Source organism: Hylaeus volcanicus, chromosome 2 (assembly GCF_026283585.1).
Source record: "Hylaeus volcanicus isolate JK05 chromosome 2, UHH_iyHylVolc1.0_haploid, whole genome shotgun sequence".
In the NCBI taxonomy this organism is placed as follows: Eukaryota; Metazoa; Arthropoda; class Insecta; order Hymenoptera; family Colletidae; genus Hylaeus; species Hylaeus volcanicus.
In genome coordinates, this window is record NC_071977.1 from 31,162,523 (window position 1) to 31,183,788 (window position 21,266).

At 43.1% G+C, this 21,266-nt stretch overlaps 4 protein-coding genes across 6 annotated transcripts in view; 2 read left to right on the forward strand and 2 right to left on the reverse strand.

The window, feature by feature from the left end:
- Positions 1 to 1,638, forward strand: part of LOC128872407 (uncharacterized) — a 4,046-nt gene extending 2,408 nt beyond the window's left edge. Inside the window, exon 2 of the mRNA XM_054115055.1 lies at positions 619 to 1,638. Coding sequence (XP_053971030.1) covers positions 619 to 1,628 — 1,010 coding nt within the window. The 3' untranslated portion in view covers positions 1,629 to 1,638. The remainder of the gene's footprint in view (positions 1 to 618) is intronic.
- Positions 1 to 4,257, forward strand: part of LOC128872409 (tRNA-dihydrouridine(16/17) synthase [NAD(P)(+)]-like) — a 7,879-nt gene extending 3,622 nt beyond the window's left edge. The window contains exons 1-9 of one of the 2 annotated variants that reach the window (XM_054115060.1): positions 1,695 to 1,851; positions 2,103 to 2,384; positions 2,450 to 2,609; positions 2,676 to 2,871; positions 3,009 to 3,257; positions 3,393 to 3,538; positions 3,671 to 3,768; positions 3,834 to 3,992; positions 4,082 to 4,257. In XM_054115060.1, the coding sequence (XP_053971035.1) occupies positions 2,103 to 2,384; positions 2,450 to 2,609; positions 2,676 to 2,871; positions 3,009 to 3,257; positions 3,393 to 3,538; positions 3,671 to 3,768; positions 3,834 to 3,992; positions 4,082 to 4,240 (1,449 nt within the window). In that variant the 5' untranslated portion in view covers positions 1,695 to 1,851 and the 3' untranslated portion in view covers positions 4,241 to 4,257. Of the gene's footprint in view, positions 1 to 1,694; positions 1,852 to 2,102; positions 2,385 to 2,449; positions 2,610 to 2,675; positions 2,872 to 3,008; positions 3,258 to 3,392; positions 3,539 to 3,670; positions 3,769 to 3,833; positions 3,993 to 4,081 lie in introns of those variants that run through there. The other variant, XM_054115059.1, reaches the window with a different exon arrangement.
- Positions 4,238 to 6,639, reverse strand: LOC128872411 (protoheme IX farnesyltransferase, mitochondrial). Of its 2 annotated transcripts, none has more exons than XM_054115062.1 (7): positions 6,367 to 6,639; positions 6,122 to 6,247; positions 5,789 to 6,056; positions 5,512 to 5,707; positions 5,253 to 5,428; positions 4,852 to 5,169; positions 4,238 to 4,773 (listed from the first exon to the last, which is right to left on the reverse strand). In XM_054115062.1, exons 2-7 carry the CDS (start codon positions 6,200 to 6,202, stop codon positions 4,556 to 4,558), a joined length of 1,257 nt encoding a protein of 418 aa, XP_053971037.1. In that variant the 5' UTR covers positions 6,203 to 6,247; positions 6,367 to 6,639; the 3' UTR covers positions 4,238 to 4,555. The 2 variants fall into 2 exon arrangements, with proteins under 2 accessions (XP_053971037.1, XP_053971039.1); XM_054115064.1 differs by having other exon boundaries at positions 6,122 to 6,176; positions 6,512 to 6,537.
- A 751-nt stretch (positions 6,640 to 7,390) lies between these two features.
- The window catches only part of LOC128885238 (adenylate cyclase type 2-like), a 19,435-nt gene continuing 5,559 nt past the window's right edge, over positions 7,391 to 21,266 (reverse strand). Inside the window, exons 2-20 of the mRNA XM_054139179.1 lie at positions 20,972 to 21,106; positions 17,407 to 17,627; positions 15,459 to 15,615; positions 14,856 to 15,005; positions 14,668 to 14,789; positions 14,324 to 14,571; positions 13,854 to 14,206; positions 13,412 to 13,692; positions 12,684 to 12,866; positions 12,413 to 12,593; positions 12,189 to 12,272; positions 12,020 to 12,118; positions 11,762 to 11,905; positions 11,571 to 11,666; positions 11,365 to 11,488; positions 11,071 to 11,280; positions 10,720 to 10,900; positions 10,511 to 10,646; positions 7,391 to 10,330 (exon numbers count right to left, since the gene is read on the reverse strand). Coding sequence (XP_053995154.1) covers positions 10,166 to 10,330; positions 10,511 to 10,646; positions 10,720 to 10,900; positions 11,071 to 11,280; positions 11,365 to 11,488; positions 11,571 to 11,666; positions 11,762 to 11,905; positions 12,020 to 12,118; positions 12,189 to 12,272; positions 12,413 to 12,593; positions 12,684 to 12,866; positions 13,412 to 13,692; positions 13,854 to 14,206; positions 14,324 to 14,571; positions 14,668 to 14,789; positions 14,856 to 15,005; positions 15,459 to 15,615; positions 17,407 to 17,627; positions 20,972 to 20,974 — 3,138 coding nt within the window. The 5' untranslated portion in view covers positions 20,975 to 21,106 and the 3' untranslated portion in view covers positions 7,391 to 10,165. The remainder of the gene's footprint in view (positions 10,331 to 10,510; positions 10,647 to 10,719; positions 10,901 to 11,070; positions 11,281 to 11,364; positions 11,489 to 11,570; positions 11,667 to 11,761; positions 11,906 to 12,019; positions 12,119 to 12,188; positions 12,273 to 12,412; positions 12,594 to 12,683; positions 12,867 to 13,411; positions 13,693 to 13,853; positions 14,207 to 14,323; positions 14,572 to 14,667; positions 14,790 to 14,855; positions 15,006 to 15,458; positions 15,616 to 17,406; positions 17,628 to 20,971; positions 21,107 to 21,266) is intronic.

Below are 21,266 nucleotides of genomic sequence, written 5' to 3' on the forward strand. Positions count from 1 at the left end.
CTCGGACAACATTTTCGCTAAGGAAAAAGTTGTTTCAAATCACCCCCGGGACCACTTTCAACACATCTTTCAAGGTGTTACAACATTTTTGGGATACGTTACTGCCAACGGTCATTCTGGCCGCGCATGCGCGAAAAAACGCGTCCCAGTTGGCATCACTGAACATCTCCATACCAAAAGTGAGACGACGCTAATGCGCATGAGTCGATTTCGAAAAGTGTAGCAAAAATTCCATCTCGATGGCAGGCATGTGTCGGCTCAGTCATAACCTATTCTAATACATGCTAATAATGCTACGGTGTTTGTTCGAAAACAACTAAATTATATTATATAGTTATAAAGTTACAAATGCTGTTAAATACACCAAAACATGTGTGCAATGATAACAAATTTACCGGGGAAAGTATCAGTGCATTTGTAAGTATACAATACATACATAAATAAAATGTTAAAAATAGTAAATAATTAACTTTATTGTCTATTAACACGTAAATAATAAATTTCGACCGCGTAATACTGAAACAGCGTTAAGCTTACTGTACGATTTATCGTCCCTACCATTTTTCCAATTTTTTCAATTTTCCAAAATGTCTGACTAAACCGTTGGTAACGTTTCAGAGTCAACAGCCGGACTCAACGGATTCCGTGGATTCATGTCCAGCCGCAGAACGTCGTCCTTTCGAATCAATACCGAGTCGTGTTCGAATCGGATAGACCTCGAAGGGGAGTCGAACGGAGTAGGAACGGAGACCCGATTCTGTCGGCGAGACGACCAACGGAGCAATTTTCGCCTCTGCTTCTCGTACGAGCTCCAGTCGACCGCAAACGAAACTTCCATAGAGTTCTCGTCGCGGATACCGAGCGACACGCGTCCCGACCAATCGACGATCGTGTTCCGGGACTCGGTGGGCGTCGTCGGCTCCTCGACGCCCTCCCCGGTTTCTTGTTGTTTCGCCGCTGCCAATTCGATAGCCGTGCGATGCCGTTCGGCGAGCAAAACGGACAAGTCGAAGAAACGAGCGAGCGGTAGCAAGGACTCGCTCGGCTCGTCGCACGTTCCGAGCAATTCTTGCGAAACCGTGGAAAGGATAGGGAAGTTTCTGCGTACGTATCTGCGTAGGAGCGGTCGTCGACGGTCGTCGAATGCGAACGGCGTTCGCTCGTCGAAGAACAAAGTGGTTCCCAGCGGTGATTCGACTTTGCCCGAGGTCAAGATGGAGGACACCGTGCCTGACGCTGTTCTCGCTCTCGGAAAAGAATACGAATCCGTTCCGCGTCCACCCAGCAAACTTCCTCCGCTGCGTTCGATAACCGGCCATTCTTGCGAGCAGCTGGCGATTCAGACGCGAAGAGCGGTGGGTCCTTCGACGACGAGGAGACCAGCGGCTCATATCTACACCCGTCCACGGCGGACCTCCTCCTTCCGAAAGAGGCCGAGACTGAAGGCAAATTCGCGCGTTACCCAGTCCATACAACTCTCTCCCATTTTGGAGTCGGATCTGTCGAAACCCGCGTCGCCGCGGTCGTCGTGCTCTCTCCTCTCGCTTCGCTCTCCCGGTTCCCCTCGGTCGACCCGTATCGCGCGTTCCTCGTCTCCTCGATTCGTTCCGGCATCGTCGGCAATGTGATTTCCATCGCGGCGATACCGCTGCTATTCTTTCGCATCTCGTCCCTCGAGCCTCTCGCCCACCGAAAAGCTTGAACTTTCGAAATTCGCGGATACGAAACATTGCCGACCGCTCGGTGCGTTTCTGAAGCGAACTGTTCGACGAGGAAGAGTGCTCGCGTACCGAGCGTTTCCTTTGCACGTATTTCGCTGCGAATATCGTAAACGAGATGTAGTCCAGTCAGGTAAGAGAACACAGCGAAATTGATTTCCGCGATTTCGAGACTCGGCACGTGACTGACTTTAGAGACCGGGACACAGGATATACTTTCGAAAAGAAAAATCGCAAAAGTTACGTGGGACGCTGTGCGTGCCGAGTTTCGAAACACCGGGTATCGATTTCGCTAGTTCGTGAAGTGTATTTTATGCGAATTGCGTACGCGAGTAATAGCTTGCGAGTTCTCGCGCCACTCACGGTCTCCAATTTCTTTCGCAGATGACATCGGTTACAGAGGAATCGTTCGCGACCGACCAGGTCGTCGGTCCCGGTTCTCGAGAGGCGAACGATAATATCTGGGAAAACGTGTTGGGTTCTCCGCGATACATAGTCGCGCCGATGGTCGACGCGAGCGAGTTAGCCTGGAGGCTGCTGAGTCGACGCCACGGAGCGCAACTTTGTTATACGCCGATGCTTCACTCGTCGGTTTTCTGCAGAGATCCCAAGTATCGGCGAGAAGCGTGCGCCAGCACCGCCGAAGACAGACCGCTGATCATTCAGGTACGAATCTGTTTGCCATTCCTCGCTCTCCTCATCCCGTATTGACGCGTGTCTGTCTGTTACAGTTTTGCGGCAACGATCCGAACACTTTACTGGAAGCGTCACTTTTGGCCGAGCCGTACTGCGACGCGATAGACATAAATATAGGCTGCCCTCAAGCTATCGCCAAACGCGGACGCTACGGTGCTTTTCTTCAAGACGACTGGGACTTGCTTCGACGAATCGGTTCGTACGATCCGTCATGGGTGAAAGTTCCGTAACATCGTTGTCCTTTACTATGAAACGTTACAGTTAGCACCTTGAGCAAGAAACTCCGTGTACCTGTCACTTGCAAATTACGAGTATTCGCGGAAATCGAAAAGACCGTGCAGTATGCTCGGATGCTCGAGAGCGCTGGAGCACGACTGCTTACTGTGCATGGACGAACCCGGGAACAGAAGGGTCGGTTAACCGGCGTGGCGTCTTGGGAGCACATCGAAGCAGTTAGGTATAAATTACTTACTAAATGGCTACTTTACGTAGAGCTCGTAGCTGAAAACTAGACTACGGATTTTTATGCATTTATAGGAAATTTGAATGTGAAATTTTTCTCTCGTTTACGATTTCTTCTTACGAACACGCTAGGCAAGCCGTCGCGATTCCAGTATTCGCCAACGGTAATATACAATGTCTGCGAGACGTCGAGAGATGCATAGAGGAAACCGGTGCGTGCGGTGTAATGTCGGCCGAAGGTAATCTTTACAATCCTTACATATTCGAGGGACGTCATCCGCCAAGCTGGGAGCCAGCGCTCGAATATTTAGATTTGGTGGAACGGTATCCAGCTCCGGCCTCTTACATTCGTGGCCATCTCTTCAAACTGTTTCAACACATGTACGTATCGTTGACTCGATGTACCCACTGCTCGGTATCTATTCCGCGTCTCTTTTTCGCTAATCGTTGCTCGCGAACGCTATCGCAAATTGTACATTCAATTACACGTTCAACGTTCTTTTAACTGGAGAGTAGACTTTGTTTAGCAGAGAATAAAGAAGAGAGGGAAAATCTGGCCAGAAACTCTACCATGGAATCGTTCAGAAGCGTCGTGTACTCTTTGAGAGATCGATATCTACCGTATCACGAAGGACGCCTGACGTGGCGAGAAGAAACAACCGGTCTGTATACGACTCGTGTTCCTTGTATACTTATCGATTTACGAAACAGTATCGCATACTGTTCTTCTTTCTCTTCCCCTTCGCGATCGTCGTTGTTCGAATATTATATTCGTGTGTTTATATTCGTTTCAGACTATAACTTGAAATTACCACCGTGGTTGTGTCAACCGTACGTACGGAGTCCTCCCGAAGAGCACGTGCAACGAATAGAAACGGAAAAGATCGAAACGGTTAGTTACGTTTTTATGTATTCGCCACGTCGCCGTTCGTCTCTAATATTCGCACGATCGCGCAGGGAAACGTGAATGTGAAGAAAAAATTCACGGACGAGGATGGAAACGAGGTATCGCGGAAACGTTTGAAGAAGCTTAGACGAATCGCGCGTCGTCCCAATAGGCCAGCCGTTATCGTTAAAAGAGGATCCGACTTGTGCTACAACTGTCCCAATCCAGTGGTTTGTAGAAATTACCTCGAAAAATTCAATGTTCAGCGTTTGCGGTTAAATACAAATATAGTTTTTGTATTCGTACGCTATCCTTCTAGGGTCTCAAGTGTGTTCACAAACTGTGCCGACAGTGCTGTCGAAACAAGTGTTTCGTGGAAAATCTAGATTGCATCGGACATAGAAATTTAACTAAAACAAGACGACAAATGGCGATCGAATTCGCTGCGAAACGAAAAGCTATCGACGATACGATATGACTTTGTAAATAATTTTAATAAACATGTGGATATGTACGTATACGCAAATCATTGCTTTTCTATTCAACACATCTCCATCGGGAAACTCTAACCTGATCGAGCATATTACGTGATATAATAATGATGCAAAACACGAGTTAGATATCCTAAGCAATCGTGATAAATAGCTATTATTATTTACACGTACACGATTTTATAAAATACTTTGTCGGTAAATGTCTTACTGACTCGTATTAGCGTACCGCGTCAAACGGTACAATATCGTAACAATTTGTACTATTACATTTAACTGTGAGTTCGAACGGAGCACTTTGTTTAAACAGTCGAAGGAGTCGATGCGATGAATCTCGTCAGAACAGAATATATGCTATCCTGTTTTTCTTCATAGGTTACCGTGTCTTTCTGCTTCTTCTCGTTAAACCAGTATTTTTTATTGATGAGCATAAGTATCATGAGTACGGGTAGATGTACGAGCGAAAAGCGAAAGAGTTTCCGTGAACTTCCGCTATCCGAGTGCTGATAAAACTTCCAAGCTGGAAAAAAAAACAGAAGTTAGACGACATCGATTTTCTAATCTATCGACGGTTCTTTCTTTTTTTTTCCCGACGTACCAAGGTAAAGAAAATACGTGTTGAGCGGTGTCGACGCTAGAGCAAACCACCAATTTGTTACGTTTAGGGCGGGTGCCAAGTAGCAGAGACCCGTTAACAAAACAGTGTAACGTAATGCCGTTTTGCGACAAAGATTCGGATCCGTGACTGCCATCATTCTATAACCAGCACGCGAATAATCTGGTCTTAAATTCCATGATAAAGCATTAAAGTGTGGAAACTGCCATGCATATAACAGACCAGACATGATCCAAGCACCAGGAGACATTATGTCGCCGACGCAAGCTGCCCAACCCATTAACGGTGGTATGGCACCGACTAAAGAGAAACGATTACAAACTCGAGTTATTTTTATCAAAAATATTCGAATTTATCGGTAGAGGTAACGACGATATATTTACCAATAGAACCCACCCAGGTGTTTAGAATACTCATTCGTTTCATAGGAGTATAAATAAGGGTGTAAAGAATTAAGTTAGACACGCCCAGAATTGCTGTCAGGCCGTTAACTTCGCTAACGAGTAACGATACTCCGCCGATACCAGACATTGCTGCAAAAATAATTGCATGCGCTGGCCTAACCAAAAGGAAAAAAAAAATATAATTTTGATGCAACTCGATCGTCGCAATTTTTAAGCATAAAAAAAATATCGTACTTACGTCAAGTGGCCTCTGACTAAGACTCTATTTTTCGTTCTTGACATTTGCGCGTCAAAAGGAACTTCAAAAAACTGATTGATACTATTCGCTGTTGCGGAAAGCATTCCAGTTCCTGCGGCACATGCCAAGAAGGTGGATGTATCGAATGGACCAGGAGCTAGCGAGTATCCAGCCATAGTTGTTATAACCACTAGTGCTGTGATAAATCGTTAGTTTGTTGTATCCATTGATATTAAACTGTGAATTACAGTTGCAAAGAGAAAGTAGGTTTCCTTACATGTTAATCTTATTTTGGACAACATGAGACAGTGTTTCTGGAGATTACCAGTGTCCACTTCCAAAGCCTTCCATTCTGGCTCGTCGTTCGAGCGTACATCTTTCCGAACATTGTGTATTGTGCCTTTGGGAGAGACATTTTTTCGACGTTCAGAAGATGTTCGATCAGAGAAAGTTGTTTGAGTTTGTACATTTTTTGCAGCTGACAAGCAACAGTGGCTTGGCGAAGAAGAGAATTTCTTTATGTTTGACGTAACCTTTGCAGAGTACTGTAATAAATTGCAATTTAATAATAACGTAAAAACTTCAAAATAACCTATAAAATTGTACGTACCGCTGTCGAGGGAAGTTTGAACCACGGAGATAAACATGACACGTTCCGGGAGATTCTGATCGAGCAGAGAACAAATACCATGATAAAAATACGTTGTATAATGGTTAATGATTCGTTTTTCCTATCCTAAAATCAACGAAAGCTCTTTACCGTCCAGTTTCCGATTAGAATTTCACCTAACCGGTGAAAGACGATTCGGATACCTCATAGTTTCTTTGATAATGTATACGAAATATTACACTTACATATCGATAAATGTTAGCTCTTTCAATTTTTATTTAGTGTTACGTAATGAAAGTTTATGGAAACGCGCTGTGCGTTAGAAATTTCAGGACATTTCACCACACTATCAGAGTCTGCGTTCATCTGCCTTGTGTTCGCATACTTTACCTCGAAAGCATTGTTAATCGAAGACACTACCGATAACAATGATAAGAATACATTAGGCACGTGAATACAAAACTACGGTCAAACATCATCTCAAGATAGTGCCCTCATCAACCTACGTTTATGACAGTGAAATGAGTGAAACTTCCTTGAAGAGATTTTTCGTTTCCACAAGTCTATAAGATGATCTTATAAGAACTCGGTTTAGCGAAAAAAAATTAATTAATGTATTAATTTATTCGAAAAAGATTCCTAAACGACTCGGTAATATTTGCAAATGCTTCTAATGAAATTTAATTTAATAAAATTAAAAGAAATTCAAATTTCCCGCGAGGAATTGGTGTTGCCACCTAACGGCGAACATAGGAATATTTTCGAAGTATGGTCAACGCCTCTATCGGGAAAACGCCTAAGTTTGTCGTCGAATAGTTCAAGCAGTCACCGCTAGATGGCGCGTTGTAGATGGTAATTACCGACATGATGGTAACTTACCGATGGGTGTCTGTAAATTACCACGAAAAAGCGCCATCTAGCGGTGCAAAAAGAAACTATTCGACGACAAACTTGGGCGTTTTCTTGATAGAGGCGCTGTGACCATACTCCGAAAATATTCCTATGTTCGCCGTTAGGCGGCGACACCAATTCTCCGCGGGAAATTTGAATTTCTTCTTATATAATTAAAGTTTATTAAAAGCATTTGTAGATACTATCGAGTTTATTATTAATACATTTATTTTTCATTAACGAATCTGTCCCGGCTTCGTCTGGAACCACTTTTGAACTTTCTACTAAATGTTATTTTTTTAACAGTTTTTATAAAGAGGACGGATATATCCACTGGCAACACTCTTCCATGTTTAGAAATCGTATTTAAATCTCCTGCAGGTGGTAATAAATACTTTATTCAAATTGTTGAATAATTACATTGGTCATTATTTCTAATATTTAAAAAATGTATGTACAAAAGTATTTACATGAAAATAAACGAGCGCTGGTCACGTCAATAATATACTTTATAGAAAAATAAAGTCGCAATTGTTTGTTACGATCGGGGTAGGGAGGTCAGTTTACCAAACGTACGATTCATCGATTGGAACATCAGACACAAGAAAAACGATGCGTGTAGTTTGGTAAATTGTTTAATAAAAAAATCATCCTGCCATTCTTGTAGAACGATTGGTAAAATGGGAGAACATAATGATTCTGGGCGTGGGCTGAATTATCTCTAAAAGTGCATTGTTATCACGTGGGGAGAATTATTTTAACTTATCCATTGAACACCAATTTCTCTTTCTCTCAAACATACATGCACACCCTCTCTCTCTCTCTCTCTCTCTCTCTCTCAGCGTTTAAAATTTACAGGATGTAGTGGACATGTGCGACGTCTTTTTCATTTTAACCTTTACAGTTTTATTGAAATCGATCTAAACCGCAACGTGTTAAAGTTAAAAGATACACCAATCACGACTGTGATGAATGTTTCAATTCAAGCAGCAGAAACTTTCGTATCGCTGAAATATGAAGCGACATTCAGAAATTTCACTCTACTTTCGTAATTAAGAGCTATAAAAACATAGCGACGCCATGGAAAAGAATGTATACAGGGTGTCCCAAAAATATTGTAACACCTTGAAAGGGGTGGTTCGGGAGGTGATTTGAAAAAACTTTTTCCTTAGCCAAAATGTTGTTCGAGGCTTCGTTGAGGAGATATTAACGGAAAACATTGACCAATCAGAGCGCTAGTATGCTGGTGGGCGGTCGCGGTAGGCGTAGGCTACGCGCTCTGATTGGTCCGGAGTTTTCTCTTAATATCTCCTCAACGAAGCCTCGGACAACATTTTCGCTAAGGAAAAAGTTGTTTCAAATCACCTCCCGAACCACCCCTTTCAAAGTGTTACAACATTTTTGGGACACCCTGTATACATTAAATGAAGTAGTATCCTAGATGAACGTATTCGAATGAAAATTTGTCTTCGACGTTTACGAAAGGAAGCTCAACACTTCAACTATCGCCCTATTTAGAAATAGGTTCCCCATTCAAAGCCCACCAAAGTTGAAAATATGAAATGTATATTCGAAAGTTACATTATTTAATACGATGGAAATTCTGTTTGAACATTTTATAACAAAATGACTGTACAAAAGGTTACTGTTGCTAGGTATATCAAAAACCTTCCGTTTTCTCAAATTGAGCATTGGTAAGTAGATGACCAACGGCACAGTTAACAGGTTCATAAATAGTGTCTTGGTAGATAAAGTGTTAAAGTCATCCAGGTGTTTCAAGGTTGAGTTCTGAATTTTAGGAGCACCATTAGTCACAAGACTTTGTGACTTTATAACAAACGTAAACATCGTGGATAGATTAGAAAACGTTCGCCACTTATCGTGACCCTGGAAGAACCTACGTCAATAAATATCTCGAACTAGCTACTTTTTTTTTTTTGTTTACCAAACACGATATATCGTACATTTAACATACAGTTGAAAAAACGTCATTATCGTTCACGTATGACACGAATAAAGTAGGTTTATATCTGTTTTGATTATCACTCGAATCACTAACAAGGCAAGTTCGTCAAATGATACAATCTAAAAAGCCTATAGCTTTGGAGAAACAAAGTACGCGTGAACCTAATCGCATCGCTATTTTCTATTGAAACTAAAAACGGTTTTAGAAGAAATGTACTTCGTTTCTACAAAATTCTAAATTTCTTTGGAGTGTAGCAATCTCCGAACTTGTCTTGTAAGTATCAAATTGTCGTTTGCAGAAAATGATTCTCGCGAGTGTAGGGAGGAAAAGAATCGACCGATGCAGGTAGACCTATTCGAGATATTCGATTACTCGAAATTCAGGCAAAGTAAATTTTCACATTTTTGCATGTGTATATTTTTATCTCAAGTTTCAAATATTTTATTGGGGAAAGACTGAAAAATTCAAATAGTACGAGAGGTTTACTATCGGCGAATCTTTTTTTCCCGAGCCTCGCATCCTACGCGCTTTTTATCACTGATTATTACATCGTACTTTCAACTGGGTTGTGCATCGTTTAGGACAGCGTTTTCCAAGTGTAACCGTTGAAAAACTTGTTCGTTTATGTACAATACAAACGTTCTAACTACACGAATCAAATGATATCCGGATAATGATTAATATTGACCTTCCACGTAGATACCATCGTCTCCATAAAAACCGATCATTTTTACAAACTGGCAAACGCCGGTGCAAGATATCATCGGCGTACAGCGTTACGTATAAAGCCGTTCTTAAACGTGTACTGGTCATATAAAATCATTCTCGGTTTCCTCGTAGAAAGACGCTATTTAAAATTCTTTTCTCCGTTTCGCAACAACGTTGCGTATCACTGGACCTGCGATCGAGATCGCTGACGGTGCAATCGCAAACTCGACCACGGCTTAAATAAGTTTCTCTTTTTTGTTTTGAGGTATTCCATACAGAATTACAGTCCACGACTGCGTTTCTTCTCGGTTCTTTGGTCTTTCGAATTTTCTTTGGTTTTTTTTTTATTTTTTATTCTTCTGTCTTTCTGCGTTCACCTAGATACTTAACGTCTCACTTTTCACACGGTGATTCGATCGAAATGCGGTCACCATGACCGAGGTAGATTCATCACGTTCAAAATCATTTTAAAGTTTTGATCACAGATAGGTCTCTTCGATGGAATCCGTTCGCTGAAGTTTCCGGTTCTCGTCGATTCCCACGAAGTACGTCGTCACGAATCCTTTCGGTTTCACGTACGTGGATCCTCGCAGGTGGCACCTGACACCCTGCTGTTCGAGCACAGCCGCGGTTTCCTCTGTAACCTGTAAAGATATCATCCGGCTAGAGCAAAACGATTCAAAGAAAATAATAAGTCCCATTTGTAGGAGTCTAAACGAAAAACAAGCCACGGAGATTCGAACCCACAACCCTCGGATCCCATAGTCGACCGCTTTACGACCAATTCCGTGCCCAACGAATAAGAACATGTATGTAAGCCGAACCTGTATCTTCCCAGGAACACCGGTAGTGTCCATCCTCGACGCCATGTTCACAGCGTCACCCCAAATATCGTACAATGGTTTTTGAGCGCCTACTACACCCGCTGTCACCTCTCCATGTGATATTCCAATTCTCAATCTACAAAATATTATTTACCTCATTTTTACGAGTACATCATGGTTCCGAAGATAATGCACGCAGTTATACGTACCTGTAGGGTTTCGTCGAATAGAACGATCTCGCGTTCAACTTGTCCAGGACTTCCAACATCTCAGCTGCGAACTGAGCCATCACTTTCACTATGTTGTCGTTGAAGTCTTCTTCGCTTTGCATGCTGTGCATCGAATCGCGTCGACTGGCTTCCAATCCGCAAGCTGCCATATACGTGGTGCCTGAAAATAATCGCGACGTTATCATCGGCTCGTTCTCAGAAAGAATTCGGGAAAGGACAAGAATCGATGAGAGCGATCAACAACACTAAAATCAGAAAATCTGGACCACAAAGGGTTAAAAAGCACCGTCATCGATACTAGTCTAACGTTTTCTCTGTTCAGTCGCTCACCAGCAATTTTGATCTTTTCGATTCGACAAACAAAGTGCGACTCGAATAACAGTTTATCGAATTCGCAGATGATCTCGTTCAGGTCTGCCAGAATATCGCTCTCGTCGATGCACAGATCCATCAGCGAGGCAAACATGACAGCCACGTTGTTGTGGGCCTCGTGATAGGGCTCGTTCTCCTCTGTTCTATTCATGTTCAAGTAGAACTCCGCTGCGAAAACAGACTTAAATGATATTTAATTATGTCGAAAATGAGCAGCGATAGCATTCGAGGGTCGACTAAAGATAAACGTACCAACGTGCTCCGGCAAGATGTTGCGTAAGAGAAGTTTGTTGGCGTTCCTCGTGTGGTACGCTTCGTCCTGCTCCTTCGTTAACTGACGTTTCCATAGATAGTCCAATCTGCTCATGTACTCCGCCTGGATAAATCGCGGAATTTAACATATGCACAGATCTCGTAACATCGGATTCGCGGCGATTTCCAAATTAACGAAAGCTCACCTGACGGTCAATGAGATGCAAAGAAAATGTAAGGAAAACTACGCTTAAAATGTGCGCCAGTCTCGGTTCTAAGTGCGGATTCCACCTGTCACCCGACTGTGGAAAACAAAGTAGCAAATAAAGAAGGCAACGATACTGACTAACGTACAATTAAGAAATCAACGAGTTTACTACAGGTTGTCGAGAGTTACCTGAAACAAATTCGAACGGTGTATCCAAACATTCCCGGAATAAAATCCCACTATCGCGACGCCTATTACTAGCTTTAGGATGTAATGGATTCTCAGAAACAAAAAGCTCGTTAGGATTGCCAAGGAACAAGTTTGCGTCATTTGCTAAAAAACGAAAGAAACAATCATTGCACGGTATCGGAGAACGTTCTTCTGTAGTATGCGAGATTCGGCTAAAGGGAGGCCTACGGCGTACGAGTACCTACTAAACAGTCTTACCCAGGGTGTAGCTATGCATTCGAGATCGGATGCACCGGGCTCGGCTATACTGGACGTTACGTTGTTGGTTGAAAGGTCGTCCACGTTCTTGCATTCGAACTGGAAAGTACAACGTTAATATAAGAAAAATTCTATTCTCGCAAGACCGTCTTTAGGGATGTTCACTTACGATCATATCAAACATAGCGCACGCTGCTAACATCGTCGTTATTACGAAGTAGAGGATGGTCCTGAGATACGTGCTCCAAACAACCTAAAATACGATTTGAAAATATATTAAGGGGTTACGCCACTTTGGTCTTTGTTGTTGCTGTAATAAAAATTCTTGAAAAAGCGGTGCGATCCCTTAAGCGATTGCGTGTGTAATTACACGAAAGATATAGTAACGCTGACCTTCAGGCTGCTCTGATACAGAAAGCACAACAACTTGTTACGAGGATGCGGGACTTGTCCCTCGTGCTCGTCGTGCGGGTCCTTGTATCGGTTCCACGCGAAATGCATCCAAGCTATCGGGAGCAGAGCGATTAGGAACAACATGGTCACCGAATAACTGACCGCCGTGCTCGCGTGCCATCTGAAAGCAAATCGATCGTCGTACGGCTTCTACGCTTCTGTAATCGCTATTGCGTTACTAGAACCAGACATTCGAACGAAGGGAACATACTCGGAAAAAGAAAGCGTAGGTACCAAGAAAATGAGTCCCATAAAAATCAGAACGAACGCAGCGGAGCTGATGTAAAATTTGAAGAGCGGGTCGGGCTCCTTCAGAAATGGTATCTCCCATTCCCAGTTCCAAGGCTTAAACGTTAACAACAACGGGTTTATGTGTTCCCATTTGAACCATTGCCTGAAAAAGAAAATATCACAGTTACATCGATTATGTCTGGATTAGGTCATTAGTTTAGACCGATTATTGTTAGGAGGTACAGGACTGAATATATTGAAATGCTTGGTAAGTCAAAATTCAAATGTGCCTTTGAATTTTTTTTAAGGCAGGAACTTTTTGGACGAACCAATATATTATTATATAATGTTTGTTATAGCTATGACTAGAGTTGCCACCTCTTCTTATCCGTGACATGTTGAAGTAATTTTAACTCGAGAGTCAATTTGCACTTTGGTACCGCGTCACTGTTCTTTGTTATCAGTTCTCCGACTCTACTACCGCTAATCTTCGGATTTTCTGATAAGAAAAAATAGCAACTTTATCTAAACTACCGTTCTGTAGGGATTCCCCCACGTTTGTCGCTGGACGGCAGCCAGTCGTTCCCTTTCTTGGAAGATCTTTATCTATGTATATATATATATATATACATTTAGATATTCTAGGACTATTCTATTTAGGAATTCTAGTGTACGAGTGTGGGTCGCGATATATCGTAGACATCTTACTCCCACTTGGCGAGAGGCATGTGCTTAATAGCATTCTCCATCTCCGCATCCGCGGCTTTCAGCATCAAATGATAGTCCCTCAAGCAGGCGTCCATGAAGTGAGTCCGCCGTCTGTAGGTGCTGGCTAATACGTCGACGTGATTATTCACGGTACCCGTCAGACGTCTGCTGTTCCTGTTGGACGTGACACTGGTGGACCTGACGTTGTAAAATTTCACGTAATGCCTGTTAGCCACCGGAGGGGAGTCCGGAGTCATGACCGTCAAGGTGTTCTCGCTGTTCTGCAACAAGGTTCGCCTGTCAACGATGCGAAACGCTCAACGGAAGTTCGTTCGAAAGGTTGAGAATGAATCAGTGGCGTAGGAACTCCTCGTACTCTGTTCAACGGATACTCATTCTTCGTTAATGCCTCTGGCTTCCTACGCCACTGGGAAATACGCACCTGCGTGGTCAGCTCGTCGTCGGATACAGGAGGCGTGATCAGGTAGCTGCGGATGTCGTACTTCTTCAAAATCTCGTCGTTCAAGGACTTTACGGGAACGCAGTTGTATTCTCTGGCGTCCACGAGATCCAACGTCTGCTGGGTGATGTGCACTTTGCCCGGTTTGCCCGTCTGCTCCATTTTATTGGCTATCACAACGTCGCGCGACCATACGTCGTACTGCCACTTGTTGGCGCCCAGGATCCCCGATATTATGTTTCCAGAATGAACGCCGATCCTCATGTTAACGTCTACTCCGCACTCGCGGCGCAACCTTTCTCTCACTTCTTTGATGATTTTTATCATATCGAGTCCTGCAAGAGCACGTATCAGTTTACGCGTATTCCACGGAAAATCCAAGAAAGGATTACTGTTAAAGCTCAAAAGCGATCGACTCGACGTGGAATTACTCAGAGACAGTGGCAAAATACCTAGATCCACGCAGCTCTTCGCATGCTGAGAGTTTGGAGTCGGTACCCCGCTAACGCAGTAATAGCAATCGCCGAGGAATTTAATTCGCAGGACGTTGTGCCTCTCCGACGCCTCGTCGAAGCTTCCGAACAGCTCGTTCAACGTTTCCACCAATTTCCGCACCGGAAGTGCCACGGTCAGCCCAGAAAAATTCACCACGTCTGCGTACAAAATGCTCACGTTGTTGTGCGTCTCGACGCACAGGTCACTGCAAGCCGAACGATCGATTACAATTTTGCTATTTTTTAAATATAATAATTCATAAATGACTCAAAGTACGGCAATCGTTGGAAAGGACTCGTACCTATGAGTTCGTCCTTTAGGCGGTGGCGTCTTGTGTTCCTCTATGAACTTGAAAATATCCCTGAAGTCCTTCTTGATCTTCGCAGCTATGTGTTGAGGAAGTATGCTCCGCGTGAGTTGTTCCTAAGGATTTTTTAAGATCGTGTAGCAACATTCGACCTCATCGTGAAAATAATATACGATACACACCTCCTGATCCTTTTCATAAGTAAGCCGCAGGGTTGATTCCACGCACTTCCTGCGATCGAGGAAGGTGCGCCTGATGAAAACCTCGTTCATGAATCTGAAGTACAATCCTAGGCCGTTCACGCAAACAAAGTAAATCGTGTCCGTGATGATCTGTGGAAGCGGAGATTGAAATACAACGACGTCCAATTGGAAGCAATTACGCTGGTCGAAACGATTAGAAGATCACGTCGATTTTACGTATTGGACAAAGTGAAATTTGTGTATCGTTATAATTGTAGAAGAATCAGTTCGATATTAATGTTACAAGGGTCGCCGCAATACACTCAATACTACGCTTTCGGCTACCATTAAAAACAAAACGCTTTCTGCAACGCAGTGCAGTACCACGTGAACCACGAAGATCGTGGCGTCCTATCACGATTCTATTACTAATAGATTCTATTACTAATTCTCTACTATCGCAGAAACTTTCATTTCGCGTTGGAATAATCGAGGTCCCGCCGTGACAATTTTAAAGATCCTTTAATAATATCGAACAGCGCTGTTTCTTCGTTTAAGCGTCACCAGTCCCGCATGAACTGGACGACATGTACTCTCGTTTACCTTGGTGGTGAAATCAGTCGCGTTCCTGTAAGTGATCAACGAGAGAGTGACCAGGTAGCACATGGTAGCCGTGATCCCCAGTATGAAAGCGTGCAGATTTTCCGTGAGTGGTAGGAAGACGTAACAAGCCAGGAGCGCGTGCGTTGCGTATGCAGGTCTAAAAAAGAAACGCAGTTACACGTACGGAGCGGGAAGTTCATGGCTACGGCGTCGTTCGCTGGTAGAAAAGGTGGTACGTGCTCGCAATTAGCCGGATGGGATCTAATAATAAAAATTACACGCCTCTGGCGCGCGGGGAATCACGTTTCCCAGCTTCGACGTTGACGAGAGAGCAAGGATAGGTAACATTCTTATCCGGGTAAAAATATTTAAGGACTCAAAGATAAACGTTCGTTACTCGTTGGATTAGAAATAGAGTTTACACCGTAGAACGAAATATATCGCGACGAGGAAGTGAGAATTTAAGTGGTCGTTAAGCGAAGACGTTTCGGACGATTTACGGTACAATTTTTATGAGCGCTCGGAACTCGAACGGAAGCATGAATGAAGAGGTTGTATTCCCGTCGCGAAAGGCACAGGAAACAATAACGACGGCGGGATCTTGTAACTTTTCTTCGAACGTAAACAAATTAAAAGTAGCCGCGCGTAAACGTTCGCCCGAGGACGATTATTTGCGAAGCAAAGCTTGAGAACCTCTGGCTAACGTATATATTTAGATATATCGAGCTGTTTTACATACATCGTAAAATCTTTCGTGTCTGCGGGTCTATTGGTTCAAAAAATTATTTCGAATTTACCGAAGGCATACAAAGTACCGTATCCCGCTGAAAGGCCGATGGCGTCATAGCCGTCGGATACACGCGAAAACTGCTCGCCTGTACGATGTTAACGTGCCGTGGTCGGAATAACGAGAGATAACAATTTACGGTGGCTTCCTTATCTGCGTCATCGGGCCCGGAAGGGATACGGTTTACAACGCAGGTAACACGAGCCAACGGAAAACAGGAAGTATCTTGTGGGACTGTCGCGGAGTCCTTGGAATTAAACCTCTGCCGGAGTTCGGAGTTGCTGGAGTTGCGAGCAAGTCTTCGAGGACGGATGCTCGAATAATTTGTAGAACGAAGAGAGGCGCGGACGTTAGAATAATAGCGCGACGGATGATATTGTTCGGTGGTCCTTGAACTTTAGAGATTATAGAGACTTTAAAATTAAACTTTAGAGTGTCACATATGGAACTTAACATTAGTTATCGCAGAAGCTTGGTTAGGTATAACTATAGCGAAAGAGGGGCCTAAACGTTACAATAATAGCTTTACAGATAATATTGTTCGGTGGTCCTCGAATTTTAGAGGTTACAGAGGCTTCAAATTTAAACTTTTGTGCTCTACGCGTGGAACTTGACATTAATCGTTGTAGGAGCTTGCTCGGAATCGTAAAATGACGCCCTAGAGGTGTCTAGACGTTACAATGATAGCGTTAGAGATAATATTATTCAGTGGTCCTTGAACTTTAGAGGTCACAGAGACTTTAAAGTCCACTCACGAGTGCTACATATGGAACTTAACATTAATTATTGCAGAAGGTTGCTTAGATATAACTATACCAGGCCTAAGCGGGGCCCGAACGTTACAATAATAGCGCTAGAGATAACATTGCTCAGAGGTCCTCGAACTTCAGAGGTTACGGAGACTCTAAACCCCGCTATCGAGCTCTACGCGTAGAGTTACGTCTCTACCCAACGTTAATTGTTGCAAAGGAACCGCAACTAGGATTAACATCGTTAGATTAACATCGATAAGCTGGTCGAGGATGTTTCGTAACAGTTTGTTTCGAGGAAACGACCCACGAGACTGAAACTGGGGGAAAAAACCCAGCTGAGGTCGGCGATAATTAAATTGGCGGCCTTGGGACGAGAAGCGGGGGCAGTTCCTCGCGTTATCGCCGTTACCTTATCGGTGGTATGTTCTCGGTGTACGTGAGGGTGTAGTACAACGGGACGGCCAGGTCGCCGGTCACCAGCAACACCACGATCAGGCAGGACAGCATGACGGGCATGTAGGTGTTCTTCGCGATGATCTTCGACCGGAAGGAGAGCGCTATCACGGGACACAGCAGCGCGCTTCCCACGCTGTAGACGACCACGTCCGGCACGCAGTTCTCGATGCTGACCTGTTGGTCAAAAATTCAGTTTTAATTATGAAAGATCTGGAATCTACCAGTAGAAATGTCGATTATAAATCATTTTTCCAAATGAATTTCGTTTCGTTTGTACCCATTTCTACTGTAATCGTACAAATTACTGGTATTAAACACACTTTTCGATTGAATAGAAAAATATTAGTTGCGAATTTCAATTCTTGTTTATCATTCGTCAGCTCATCGATTTTTATCCGACATTGAAAATGTATCCATTAGATCGATACTTATTGAGAATGCGTTTGTTTGAATTTGGAAATGGAAAAGAAATGTAGTTCTCGGTCGTCGGGTAATTTGAATCACCTTTCTTTTGTTATTGAGCTCAAGGAATTCGCGGCGCTATCGCTTGGTTAGGAGATTAGCGTTACGTGTTTATATTTTTGCTCGTCAACGTGCGGGCGATCATGGAAGGATGCTAGAATATTCGCTAGAGGGTTTCGCGAAACAATCGCTACGAAGAGTAAGATCCTCTACGTAGATACAGGGTTGAGAGTAAAAGTTTACATTACGTTACGTTATTACATTATTATATTTTCCGAACAATGTACAGAGAGTTCTTTCAGATGAACACGTGGGAGCTTGAGTATATGTCGAGGCAATTCAAAATTTCCTTTGCAAAAATGTCGTATGATGCTTCGTTTTTGAATTATTAACGAAAAAGCACCGACCAATCGCAGCGCCCGAGTAGCGCAAGCTCAGCCGGGAGAGGCTGGCCCGATGGCTGGGCGGGGCGTCGTGGCTCGAGCCAGCCTTTCGCCGCCGACCGCGCGCTGTGATTGGTCGGTGGTTTTTCGTTGATAATTCAAAAACGAAGCACTGTACGACATTTTTTCAAAGGAAATTGTGATTCAGAATCGTCTCAGCTACCCATTTCCGATTCTTACACTAATTCCGGGACACCCTGTATATATTCGTCTCGGCATATACAGGGTGTCCCAAAAATGTTGTAACACCTTGAAAGGGGTGGTTCGGGAGGTGATTTGAAACAACTTTTTCCTTAGCGAAAATGTTGTCCGAGGTTTCGTTGAGGAGATATTAACGGAAAACACTGACCAATCAGAGCGCGAGGATGCCGTTGGAGCGGCCGCGGTAGCGAAGGCTACGCGCTGAGCGGCCGCGTCCAATGTTCTTCGATACGGGTCGAGCCACTTGTTGGCGTACTGAGCGCGGCCGCTCAGCGCGTAGCCTTCGCTACCGCGGCCGCTCCAACGGCATCCTCGCGCTCTGATTGGTCAGTGTTTTCCGTTAATATCTCCTCAACGAAGCCTCGGACAACATTTTCGCTAAGGAAAAAGTTGTTTCAAATCACCTCCCGAATCACCCCTTTCAAGGTGTTACAACATTTTTGGAACACCCTGTATAGACGAATATAGTCATCATTACACAAAATACTGTCATTTCTTCACGATATACGCCATGACCACTGCATAGTCGTCAAACACAGCTGACTGGTTAAATAAAATAAAGTATAGTAACAGCTTCCACGCACTGTAGAAATATACACAGTATTAAAAACAGAGGGTCCATTGCGTACAACAGAGAGTGAGATTTTTATTTTTTAAACACCGTGTAGCGTACGGTGATTGCAGCGTGACGACCGGGCACTCCTTCCTAATGGGAAATTATCGATTTAAGGAAAATTGGACACGTGACGCGCAAACATGGAAAGACGCGTCCCGGGTGGTTGTGTAACGCGCCTAAGTTATTGTTGTTTATGTAATAAAAGCGTCGCAATAATGAAAACTTAAGTGGAGCAATGCACAGGGCGGGGCATCTGAAACAGGTCACCTGGATAATTAGTCTATTTTTAAAGATAGAAGAAAAAATATTTCAGGCAGAAGTTGTTTGGTTTACACGAAGAACATAGTTCGCCGATGTTTTCTTGGTTCCAGGGGCGCCAAGGACGTTTCGAGGTCGTTCGTTCGCTCTTCTTAAAGGGATACTTTCTTATTTTCTTATTTTGTTATTTACTTTGATACGACAACCTACGAGGTCAACTCTACGTATCCAAGGTCACAGGAGGCGAGCCATTCGGGGAAAATATTTCGTTTCGGGAAACGAACAGGCTCGTTTCAATTAGTAAAAATAATAACAGTTGCTCAGCTCGGAGTGCGGTTGGATTTTCTAATCCAAATTCGAGCACTCTTCGACTGGAAAATATTCAACGGGAATCTAAAATCATTAATATATTGAAATACAAATGTCATTTACAAATGTTATTTACAAATGTTATTTTGGAAATAGGACAGTTTAATAATAAAAATAACCGTTTGTTAATGAATTATTGTATCTTCGACACACTGTACGTACCAATTTGTGAAATGGTGACCGATATATATTTATCTCGGAGTTCTTAATGCGGGCATAATTTATGTACATACTCGTTACTTAATTTATGTGCATGCGCTACATGCTAACCATACAAAGTTAACTAGATAAACTGATCTTTAGAAATTAACAGGCCGCGAGCGCATTTCGAGTGTGTATTTTCTAAAAATTAGTCGATCCACGTCGCATGATCGCCGCGTCCACGTAACGCCGTTTAATAGCGCGTTCCAATATTTGAAGTTCGACGACAGCCGGACTTTCGAAAATCGTCGAGTACGCGTAAATAATAATTACATTTATTTCTGTTGACAAATTCCGCGACGCGAAAACAAGTAGAATTCTTACATACCGATAAAATATTAGACAACATTAGGCGCGAAACATTAGACAAGCCTGCGCGCGATTATAAATTAGAGAAAGCAGAGAGGAGTTGCGTAAACTTTCGTCCAAATTTCATTTAAAATATACGCGACGAATGAAGAGTTCACACACGATTTATTTGCGATTATTCGGAGAATTGTTGATCGATATAATTTAATTGGTAAAGGGTTTTCCGGAGGAAGCTTTAAAATTTATTTTTTAATGAAAGGAAATTAGATAATATATCGTGGAAATTTATACGGTTTACAGGATATAAAGTAGCTCCTGCATGCCTCCCTATGTGGCGCTGTAGTAGTATGGTGTAAAACACCATGTATACAAATGTATAACTAGAATATAGGACGAATAGTGAAATATTTTTTATATAAATTTATCCATGAGTTTTCTTTGTGTTATACGTATACAGAATATATTAAATTCGTTAAGAAATAAAATTGTAGAGACCCTCTTGGAAAACGTTAAAAATACAACTCGGTAAATAACGAGTCACGTGTTTACCTTTAGCGAGTAATTGGAAACTCGCGGACGGGTAGGAAATTCGCCCGTCTCTGCTTTCTATTCGTTAGTTTCGGCGAAGTAACGCCATCTAGGAATCTAGTTTCGCTCACCATTGTTACCAAGATCAAACAATACGTGGTGCCGAGCGCCAGTTGCAGCAGGACGAAGAGCGACAGATAACCATACTGGACCCTCCTCTGGTAGACCGTGAACAGCTTCTCTAGGCTCTTGTATTTGAACTGTTTCTGAAAGTGAAAGCCCACGTGAGGTTATGTATTCGACGTGTGACCGATGTTTGAACTTTCTAGAAATGTTAACAACGATAACCGCGACGGCACTTTCGATATCGAGCCTTCGGCTATATGAATAGTCAAATTTCGTTAGAAAAAAATTCCCTATATGAAT

Excerpts from the sequence above, each read along its gene's own strand:
- LOC128872411 (XM_054115062.1), bottom strand. The coding sequence starts at position 6,202 with ATGGTATTTGTTCTCTGCTCGATCAGAATCTCCCGGAACGTGTCATGT. Across the intron at positions 5,429-5,511 it reads TTAGTCAGAGGCCACTTGAC|GCCAGCGCATGCAATTATTT; the intron begins GTAAGTACGATA and ends CCTTTTGGTTAG. Across the intron at positions 4,774-4,851 it reads CACGTATTTTCTTTACCTTG|CTTGGAAGTTTTATCAGCAC; the intron begins GTACGTCGGGAA and ends TTTTTTTTCCAG.